Here is an 11,497-nt window from a genome sequence, read left to right on the forward strand (position 1 = left end):
ACTGGGTTGAGAAGAGCTTTGAGAAAGACCGCGCTTCTGACGCTGACGTTTTGGAGCCATTTTGGTTGGATGCTATTACAATGGAACATAAACACATTCAGGAAAAAAACTCCAATATAAAAATCAATCAAACCCATAAAATATCGATAAATTTACCTGAATATCTGATCGTCACTGTTATGATAACGCTAGTATTCTTCGGAGAGGAAGCGTTATCTTCTGCCTGCTTGCCTTTATGTTTAGGGTTTTTCGATTTAGAGTACTATATATAGTGAACGGTGGAAAAACACTTGATATTTAAATTAGTATCGACAAAACATTAAACAGTGTCGATACATATTATATACCAATTCTCTCATAAAATCGGTATACTTGTACCGGTTAGATTGAAAAATTACCTATTACATTATACTTATGGGTTTCGATGTTTATGGGATCGACACTTTTTATATATGGATCGACACTTTATTGTTACACCCTGTTTGCCATTCATTCTGGACCAAAAATATCGACACAAACTAAACAAAGTGTCGACACATTATTTAGACCTATTATCTCATAAAACCGGTATACTTGTACTGGTTAGATTGAAAAATTACATATTACATTATACTTTTGGGTTTCGATGTTTATGGGATCGACACTTTTTATATATGGATCGACACTTTATGGTTGCACCCTGTTTGCCATTCATTCTGGACCAAAAATATCGACACAAACTACAAAAGTGTCGACACATTATTTAGACCTATTCTCTCATAAAATCGATATACTTGTACCGGTTAGATTGAAAAATTACATATTACATTATACTTTTGGTTTTCGATGTTTATGGGATCGACACTTTTATATATGGATCGACACTTTATGGTTGCAGCCTGTTTGCCATTCATTCTGGACCAGAAATATCGACACAAACTACAAAAGTGTCGATACATTATTTAGACCTATTCTCTCATAAAACCGGTATACTTGTACCGATTAGATTGAAAAATTACCTATTACATTATACTTTTGGGTTTCGATGTTTTTGGGATCGACACTTTTTATATATGGATCGACACTTTATGGTTGCACCCTGTTTGCCATATTGTAAATTTGCCTTTTACTTTAAAGTATCAATATGACCCTTAATGTGTATAAGAAACATGTACAACAACATACTGCTAACTTTTCTCATCTCATTCATAATTATATTCACATACAAAATTATAAATCGTATACAAAATTATAAATCTTATACAAAATTAACCCTACATTTACATCATTGCATCCTTTTGTTATTCTTATGTATCATGGCAGCTTTTGTTATCTCCATTCTTCGTTGATTTTGATTGTGGCTTACGAGATCGTTTAATATTCGCTATCGATCCCACTCTCCAACAACCTATATTCAAATTGTCAGAACGTTAAGTATTGTAAACTACAACATTCAATCTACGACTTTTAACAATTTTACCACAAACGAATTTTTCTTTCCACTTACAAAATCACCAGTTGCCCCTGTAAAACCGATCGATTCCATCCACATCATCACATACATGCCGCAATCATGTCTGTTACAAAATTTGAAAACCACACATGTCAATTATGATGAATACGGCATAAATTAAGCTTTCTATTTGTGATAACATCTCATACCCATTCAATAGCTTATTCTTCTTATGCTCCACAAATTTGAAATTTTTCAAGGGATACTTTCCTAGAGATCCACAGGATTCAACCCAAATGCGTTTCTTATTATAAAAATCTAATATTTTAATCTGCATTAAAATAGAAGAAGTTATGATCCAAAAAAATTATGCATTATAATTTACATAATGTCCTTTCATACATACATACATACCAATATCTTAGCATCCTTCACTCTCTGTTTAGCTGCTACAGTTGTAAACATACTATCATATAATGTTGCAACACGATCTACCATATCCAACACCAATAGATACCAATGTGAATTATGGTAGTTTATTGTGATCATGATCTGCAACAAATTTCACACCCAATTTGACAAAATTCAACATTCTATATCCGAAAACATCATTTGCAATTGGTATGGTGTCTTACCTTATTACAGTCGGTGAATTTCACATAGTTATTCAGTATGGGACCCCAGAAGGTAGCAATACTCTCAACACTTTCTTTGCTGTTGGCATCCAACGCCTGCTGCTGCAATTACGCAACAAACATTATTAATTTATCGTCTATAACACTACTTATCTCCATTTATTAATTTAACTCACCGTTAAGTGGTATGGAAGGTAGCCAATCCTCCGGAGTGACTTCTGAGAATCGTAGCATACTGTCCAGGCGAGCAAATCAATAACCTAACAAAATTAATTACACAATCAGAATATATTCAATAAGTTTTAACATTTTTTACTTTCTACTTACCACACCGCCAAAACCCATTCCGTAGGCTTCAACGTTGCAACGTCGTATACACTAGCGATTTGATTTCACATTGAGATTACAGAATATCTGTATGAATCATTAGGATTAATATGTTGTCATGAAATATTTAAATATAACTCACAAAGCAATATATTTCACTTACTCCGATTCTAACTCACTATTCCATAAATAATCACAAATTGCAGCTTCGATGTCATCAATTCCGCTTGGAATATCCGCTTTTTCAACCTACAATTTTGCATACAAATTTTTGTCACAACAACATAATAAAAATCAAATTAAGTTTTCTTTTATTCAACTTACCTTCTACTTCTTCTTCTGGGGTGCAGGACATTCCGAATCCAAATCTGCTGCTATAACACTCTCCGGTGTATAAATGATATCGACTTCCTTCCTCCTTATTTCTTCCATCTCTTCTTCTTCCTCCTCCCTCTTTTCTTCTTCATATTTTTTCAGTTCATCGTATTTTTTTCTACATAGCTCTTCATCTCTTTTATTTCACCCTTCAATTGATCTCCTTCATTCAAGTATTTATCAACCACCCCCTTCACCCCCGTAAGTTCACTCCTCAATTCCACAACCTCCTTCACCACTCCCTCAAATTTTTCACCCGTCACCATCTTAATATCACCCCTTAACACCCCAACTTCTTTCACCACTTCACCCCTCAACACCTCTACTTCTTTCACCACTCCATCTATTTTTCCTTCCACTACCCCCTTATGCCTCTCAAGTGTATCTTCGACTCTCTCAAGTTTCTCTTCGACTCTATCAAGTTTCTCTTCGACTCTTGATTGTCTTTGCATGATATCAAATTGGATTTTTTTGATATCAGCCAATTCAGACATCAAAATGTCGAAGTTACTATGTTTTCCCTCACCGTCGTCCCACTCACCGTCATCCCCCAATACAACCATCTCTCCTTTCTTCTCCTCTGCCTCCTCTACATACTTGCCAATAACCTTCAAAATTAAATTACAATATTAAGACATTGATTATATTCTTAATATTATTTAATTACATTTATTACCCTTTCTTGCTTCTTCGCTCTATCCAACTTCAACTTCATCATCACTCTAACCACCTCTTCCTTCCCCCATGCACGGATGCGTGCCACTTCGGTTCTTTCATAAGCCGGCACTGCCTCACAGCCCGACCAAAAATCGAACAGTGTAACCTGCATTTATAATAAAATTTATATTTTTATATAAAAACACAAAAAAGTTCTTCAACTCATTTACCTTTAAGATTGCTATGCACCATTTGAGGTATCTCTGGCTGCCCTTTTTAAAGGTGATTATTAATTCAATCAATCTCGAATGGATATATTCAGCCCAATTGAATTCACCCTTATCGCAAATGAGCTTCATATGTTCCTTGTTCGTTGATGTATTACCCATTGGACAAAGAAAGATACCGACAAGGTATAATAGAACTATGGCCTTCAGCTCATCCCCAACGAAAAATCTACTTTTTATTTCCTCTTCAATTTCAGCATATGTCACCTTCTGCTTCAAACCATATTTGGAGGCAAGTGCTTTCTAGTCCTTACTCTTACAGACTTCTACAACACTTTTGCCTTCATTTTCTACCCCCAATACGACTGCAGCACATGGGATCCCGAGAGAAAATGAAAAATCACCATACTTAGCAATACATTGTCTGACATCAAATTGCGCCATCAAGGATCGACACAATTCCCTCCGAATAGGTCGATCCCTTACTCCTACCAACGATCCAAAACCTATTTCTCCCAGCACATTCAACTGACCATTCTCCTTAAGGTGTTTAATTAATGAATTCACCCTTTTAATGTTGCATCTTGTCGACAATTCCTACATTTTTTAACAATATATAATGTTATAGTTCTTATATATTTTGTATCAACGTATTTACAAGTTTAATGAATACCTTATTTTCATGTGCTTTCCTCCGTTCTTTGTATTCTTTACTATCATTCCTTGACTGTGTTTTGTAAGGTTCATTTTCAGCATCACTCATTGAATTCCATTTGGACCTCACATCTTTTGTCACCTAATATTAAACATAAACGTTTCTTAATCAATACATTAACACTAAATACTACTCAATGTCAATTTCATTTTACATACCGAACCGCTCTGTGTGTCATCTTCCTTCATCCTTTTGCATTCGGCCATACTGTCAACATTTAAAATTTGTAATCAATTTAAAGTTTATCGATACTTTAATCCAATTATCATTTCAACAATAATAACAAAAAGACATTGATACTTACTAGAAGTACATATATCCACCATTTGGTTGCTTTCGAGTCTCGGCCACTTTCTACCTACAATCGGTCCCAAATGCATCTTTACTCCAAAACCCCAAACAACACATAAAAACCCTATCGCGATTATTGTAATAATAAAAAATTAGGGTTTCGATAACATACTTTTCGATTCGACTGCAGCAACAAACAAACAAACTTCGCTTTAGAAACGCCTTCTGAAATGCAACAACAATTACGCTTCGATTTCAAAAACTCGTCCGTTCTATCTATTTTCAGAGGATATTTAGTTATGACCTTTATATTTTCATCGGATATGTTATTTATATTTAATCGATACAAATACAAAAGTGTCGATACTTTTATGTCAGGTGTCGATACTTTCGAAAGGATAATTACCTATTTCTTTGAAAGTGTCGATAATTTATTACACGTACTTACAAAAGTATCGACACTTTCAATATATCCGGTATCATTTTACCGGTTTTATCATTTTGATATCGGTTTTATCATATTTTTACATGTTATATCGTTGTGGATCGATATTTTTTTTAAAGTATCGACACATTATAGGCGCTAAAACTGCTTTTCTTTTAAATTCACAAAGTGTCGATCCTTATATAAAGTATCGACACTTTCAATATATCCGGTAACGTTTTACCGGTTTTATCATTTTGTTACCGGTTTTATCATATTTTTACCTGGTATATCGTTTTGGATCGATACATTTTTTAAAAGTATCGACACTTTATAGGATTTAAAACTGCTTCTCTTTTAAATTCACGAAGTGTCGATCCTTATATTAAAGTACCGACACTTTAAATGTATCCGGTAGCGCTTTACCGGTTTTATCATTTCAATACCGGTTTTGTCATAGTTTTACCTGTTATATCGTTTTGGATCGACACATTTTTAATTTGGATCGACACAAACCGACAAGTTAAGTTTGTCGGTTGCACAAATTTTTAATATTTCTTCATGACTTAGACCTACTTACATTATTATTAGTCAACATTTCCGGTAGCGCTAAACCGAATTTGTTAAATATCTTTTAATGTATCCGGTAACGCCGTATATTAACTCGCCTTTCCTGAGACAATCCCGTTATATATCACATCATCATATTTGATGATGTTAACGTAGTATAACTGCTCAAACTCATGATATCTATAAAGATTAATACTTTATTTTTACAATTGAGGTCGCTTAATGGATTATTAAATGCAATCACTTAAATAATAGTAATTATTGATGTTATAGATTCAAACCTAAGAATAACACTGTCAAAGTAGAAAGACTAGATTATGATAAATTGACATATAAGGACAGAGTTCAAATTTTAACATAAGGTGGGCACTAAATCACAATTAGATGTACAAAATAGGGGTTTGAGTTTTGCAAAACTGCATGCAGGACGTCGTCGTTTGAAGGTGAGAGAGTGAATAAATGACGTTGGGATGCATGCGAGAAAGTGGGCAGCATCATGCATCATGCTTCATGCTTATTGCCGTTGGAAGGTCGGGTAACTCAGACATATGATTTTAAATATAAAATAAATAAACATCTTTTAAAAAAATTAAACTAAAAAAATTGTGGCTTTAAACTGATCGTATCAGCCAAATTAAATCAAATCATAGCCACAAATGTCAATTACTCTGCTAGATATTTTTTGAAAGTTTAAAATTAGGTGTGCGTGTGTGTATAAAACTAATATGTGCAATAAAAGTTAAAAGTTAAATTATTTATAAAGTATAACTTTTACAATAAAATATAATGTGGATATTAATATGTAATTATTCTATTTATCAAATATGATTATTTAGGGTGCGTTTAGAAAGGCACTATACAATTAAAACTATGTGTAATCATACGATTATGACATATTTAAACGATCATAGTAACTTTAATTTCTTTAAATTGTGTACAATTAAAAATATTCAATTACATTATTTAATTTATTTCATAGATAATTACATCATTAGGAGTTGCAGTTCTACACACGTTAGGATTTTGTTATTATTATTGTTAAGGTTTTATAATAAATAATAATAAATTTATGTATGTACTCTTATTTGTTCTTATTATATTAATTATATATATATAATATATCATATAAGTTATTATATAAAATTTATTTAATTATTCTTTACTTACATTATCAACTTAAGATTTATTATTATTTTTACTACATTTTAGGGTTTTATATTTTTTTAATCTTGATAATTTTATGGGTAAACTACACGGGAGACCACTAAACTATGATAAAAAATTAATGTGACAACCGAACTTTCAATTGAATCAATCAGACCACCCAACAATTTAATTAATTCAATCAAACCACCGGCCGTTAATTTTTAACAGAGGTGGTGACGCGTCCGTTAAGCTTAATTGACATAATTATATATTTTGTCATTAATATTTACACATTCTATCAATTTGGTCACTATTTTAATTCAATTAAATAAATTTAATTATTCAATTAAAATGTGATACATTTCAATATATGATTGGAATATTTTATTTATGAATTTTAAAATATTTAATTAAATAATTTTTCTATCCAATAAGGTGGTGCGAGGACGGGTACTTGACTCCACCTGGATCCCACGAAAGGTCAATTGTCCTAGGGATGCTCTAGGCCTCTAGCCAAACATGTTCCTTACGATTTGAGCTGTTTCACTATGATTTTACACCAATTTACCCTCAAAAACTACTTCGCAGAAATATCGAGAGTTCTTATTATAAAGTTTGTGGCACCTAGTCTAGTTTTCCAAAATTCTCCTTTTAATTTAAAAACATATAAATACATACTGATCGGTAAACATGTCTAGTTAATTAAAATTTATATTAATTATACCATAATATGATTATTAAGATAACAATTACATTTTCATTTGATCATGTTGTAATATTCAAACATTTCCTTAATTATAATTTTTAACAATTACATATTATGATGGTAAGTATGTTTTCGTACAATTACGCTGCAGTGTTCAAACACGTAATAATAAAATTAATTTAATTTTGAGATTAAATAATAAAAGATTATGAAAAACAGGCCCATTTTCTGAATAGGATAAGACTTTGGGTAGGTTGGACCGGACCCAATAAAACCATTGACAATATGGGTCAAGCTCAATCATCAAGCTCAATCATCAAGCAATAGGTCTAGATGTCGGGTTATTTGGCAGATGGCGATATATATACAGATAACTATCCAGAGGAGAACAGTAATCTATCAACCTACCTGTTAAAATCGGTGAAATTTTCATCTTCGAAACCCTAATTTCTGCTAAAATTCTCTTGATTCGTCCATGGCTACAGCATCAGGTACGTTCTTTATTCCTTCTCATCCGATTTATCTGTTTCGTTTGTTTCGATACCAAAAGAGGGATTCTTTTCAAATTTTATCTAATAATTGTTTGATGGGGAGATTTCAGTGGCGTTTAAATCAAGGGAGGATCACCGCAAACAGCTTGAATTAGAGGAAGCTCGAAAAGCGGGGCTTGCGCCGGCTGAGGTCGATGAGGATGGAAAAGAGATTAACCCCCATATTCCTCAGTATATGTCATCGGCGCCTTGGTATCTTAACGCTGAAAGACCAAGTTTAAAGCATCAAAGGAAGTGGAAATCGGATCCTAATTACACCAAATCTTGGTACGATAGGGGTGCGAAGATATTTCAGGCTGAAAAATATAGAAAAGGAGCATGCGAAAAGTAAGTAAACCTTCTTTTCCTTCTTCTATTGTGTTATTCGATACTTATCTTCGTTTCTAGGTACGCCTTGTTTTGTGTGTTAATGGAGAACATTAAGATTTCAGGTCGAATTATACATGGAAATTTTATCTTTGAATCTAATCAATTTTAATAATATGGGATAGAAAAATTAATTATAATTATAATTGATAGAGATGGATTCTTTGCTAATTGAACCTAAAGTTGTAGGTTCAAATGTAGGAAATATGATTTAGTGCTCGCAGTGCGTTTTATTCTTTCTTTGAACTTTCATGTTTAATATACAAGAATAGGGCCACATACCTGTTACGTTTCTAACTATTGATTTGGAAGCGATGTAAGAGATGTTCTGTTGTCCTAATATATGGAATTTCTCGTGTGTAAGTTGACTCTATTTAGTAATGATCAAGTTTCTTGACAAGTTGAGATAGAACTCGGTTAGACATTTTTGTGGGTAATGATATAGGGCAAGACTCCAGTGATGGGAATTTTTACTGCCTTATCAGACAGTATCTGGGTTGTGTTAGCTATTGAAATTCATGTTTTCTTTTAAAAAGAAAGGCTTGAAATTTATCCATGCATCGTGGAGGAAGTTTTATCAATTGGTAAATTCAAAAACATTGATCTGAATTCTGTAGCTTATGCCCTCTAAACTTGTTGTGTGGGATTAAATAGTTTTAGTTTTGATGAAATTACTTGTTTGTGTCCTTTATGCTTCAAAATCTATAGTTATGACGAAGTTCACAATTTTTTGAATTCCTTTTATTGTTTGTTGTAGCTGTGGAGCCATGACACATGATGCAAAGTCATGCATGGAGAGGCCCCGTAAAAAGGGAGCAAAATGGACGAGCATGCACATTGCACCTGATGAAAAGATAGAGACGTTTGAACTGGATTATGATGGGAAGAGAGATAGGTGGAATGGTTATGATGCATCTACATATGCTCGTGTAATTGAAAGGTATGAGGCGAGGGATGATGCTAGAAGGAAGTATTTGAAGGAACAGCAACTGAAAAAGTTGGAGGAAAAAAATAGTAAAAATGATGGAGAGGGTGAGGATGTTAGTGAAGAGGAAGAAGAAGAAGAAGATGATGATGATGCTCTAAAAGTTGATGAAGCTAAGGTTGACGAGAGCAAACAAATGGACTTTGCTAAGGTTGAGAAGCGTGTTCGTACCACTGGTGGAGGGAGCACGGGAACTGTCAGGTACATCTATTATAACTCATTGTTGTATCCTTTTTTATGCATTATTTTCTTATTTTGGTTTTAAATATCATTGTTTCTTCTGTGCAAATATAAAACAAGTATTCTCACTTCATATTTGCCTCTCTTTTAGGAATTTGCGTATTCGGGAAGACACAGCAAAGTATCTTTTGAATCTTGACGTGAATTCCGCGTACTATGATCCCAAGACGCGATCTATGCGTGAGGATCCGCTTCCTGATGCGGATCCAAATGAGAAGTTCTATGGAGTGAGTGCTGTGCAGAATTTTTCCCCTTAGATTTTTTTTCATATTTTTACGTCATAAAGTCAATCAATTATGCAATTCTTACTTGCTTATGTGTTTCCTTGCAGGGTGATAATCAATATAGACAGAGTGGCCAAGCATTAGAGTTCAAGCAGCTCAATATCCATGCATGGGAAGCATTTGATAAAGGCCAAGATATGCATATGCAGGCTGCTCCATCCCAAGCTGAACTTCTCTTCAGGAATTATAAGGTCATTAAAGAGAAGTTAAAATCAAAGACCAAGGATACGATTATGGAGAAGTATGGCAATGCAGCAACTGAAGAAGAGATCCCAATGGAGCTTCTATTGGGACAAAGTGAGAGGCAAGTGGAGTATGATCGTGCTGGAAGGATTATAAAGGGAATGGTACGAATGAAACTAAGTTTCTTTTTATTCTAGTTAATTTGTGATTTACCTCTTCCGTCACATCATTTTAAGGGTTTTTATACTTAATTCCAGTCAATTCAAATTTGCTGCTATACTTTTTCCATCTTTCCTTTGCTAAAGGTGGGGTGATTTCATCATGAATCATGAATCATGAATCATGGTTTTGGTAAAACTAGGATGCATGCCAATATATGTAAACCATACTATTGACTTTTAAAAGGGAGACTTCTGGAAAATATTGGGAACACATGCCATCTTGCTCTCTTTTTTTCCCTTCATTTTCATTATTTAAGTTGGTTAATTTTGTTTGCGAGCTTTCTTCGGCAGGAAACATCCCTTCCGAAAAGCAAGTATGAAGAGGATGTCTTCATTAATAACCACACCACTGTTTGGGGTTCATGGTGGAAGGATCACCAGTGGGGTTACAAGTGCTGTAGACAGACAATACGCAATAGTTACTGTACTGGTGCAGCCGGAATTGAGGCTGCAGAAGCATCAACAGACTTGATGAAGGCAAATATTGCGCGTAAAGTGTCTGAAGGTGAGATCTTACATAGATACTTCAAATTAGTTCTTTAAGTCGAGATGCATTCTTCTAAGTTATGGTCTTTAAGTTCATATTTTATTTCTCTGAGAACTTCAGAGAATCATTTGCTCTTTCTAGTTCCATGATTTTGTTCGAGTTTAGTGCTTACATGTTTTTAATCCCTGCATCTCTATTCTGCACAGATGCTCCTCCTCCCGCAGAGGAAAAGAAACATGTTACTTGGGGTACTGATGTACCCGAGGATCTTGTTCTCGATGAGAAGCGTCTCACCGAGGCTCTGAAGAAGGTAAACATGGTGTATAAGATGACTTGTATCCTGTTCTGTACCGCAAATCGGACGTGTGCTTATATCTATGCATGTTTTTATGTTTACAGGAGGATGAGAGGAGGAGAGAGGAGAAAGATGAAAGAAAACGGAAGTATAACGTCAAGTGGAATGATGATGTTACTGCCGAGGAAATGGAGGCGTATCGAATGAAAAGGGTACACCACGACGATCCAATGAAAGATTTTCTAAATTGAAACTCAAATGTTGTAATAACAAACAAAATGAATGCTTTATGATTTTCTCTTCGAGTTTGGTTTTGTTTTGTTTGTATGATGCACTGAGATGTATTATTAGATTTGAATGACAAGCAGTGAGTTTCCTCA

The 11,497-nt window shown here is 33.9% G+C and overlaps 1 protein-coding gene across 1 annotated transcript; it reads left to right on the top strand.

Annotated features, from left to right (window-relative positions):
• Positions 1 to 7,885: 7,885 nt before the first annotated feature.
• LOC120218299 (pre-mRNA-splicing factor SLU7-A-like) lies at positions 7,886 to 11,497 on the top strand. The gene is made up of 8 exons (XM_039215285.1): positions 7,886 to 7,996; positions 8,107 to 8,383; positions 9,180 to 9,608; positions 9,739 to 9,874; positions 9,979 to 10,278; positions 10,627 to 10,840; positions 11,029 to 11,132; positions 11,222 to 11,497. Exons 1-8 carry the CDS (start codon positions 7,981 to 7,983, stop codon positions 11,366 to 11,368), a joined length of 1,623 nt encoding a protein of 540 aa, XP_039071216.1. The 5' UTR covers positions 7,886 to 7,980; the 3' UTR covers positions 11,369 to 11,497.

This window comes from Hibiscus syriacus, unplaced genomic scaffold, assembly GCF_006381635.1.
Source record: "Hibiscus syriacus cultivar Baekdansim isolate YM2019G1 unplaced genomic scaffold, ASM638163v2 tig00110195_pilon, whole genome shotgun sequence".
In the NCBI taxonomy this organism is placed as follows: Eukaryota; Viridiplantae; Streptophyta; class Magnoliopsida; order Malvales; family Malvaceae; genus Hibiscus; species Hibiscus syriacus.

What these genes read in the sequence shown, in the direction of transcription:
- LOC120218299 (XM_039215285.1), top strand. An exon ending in CAAATGAGAAGTTCTATGGA is followed by an intron (nt 9,875 to 9,978) that starts GTGAGTGCTGTG and finishes GTTTCCTTGCAG; the next exon opens with GGTGATAATCAATATAGACA. An exon ending in TCACCGAGGCTCTGAAGAAG is followed by an intron (nt 11,133 to 11,221) that starts GTAAACATGGTG and finishes TTATGTTTACAG; the next exon opens with GAGGATGAGAGGAGGAGAGA.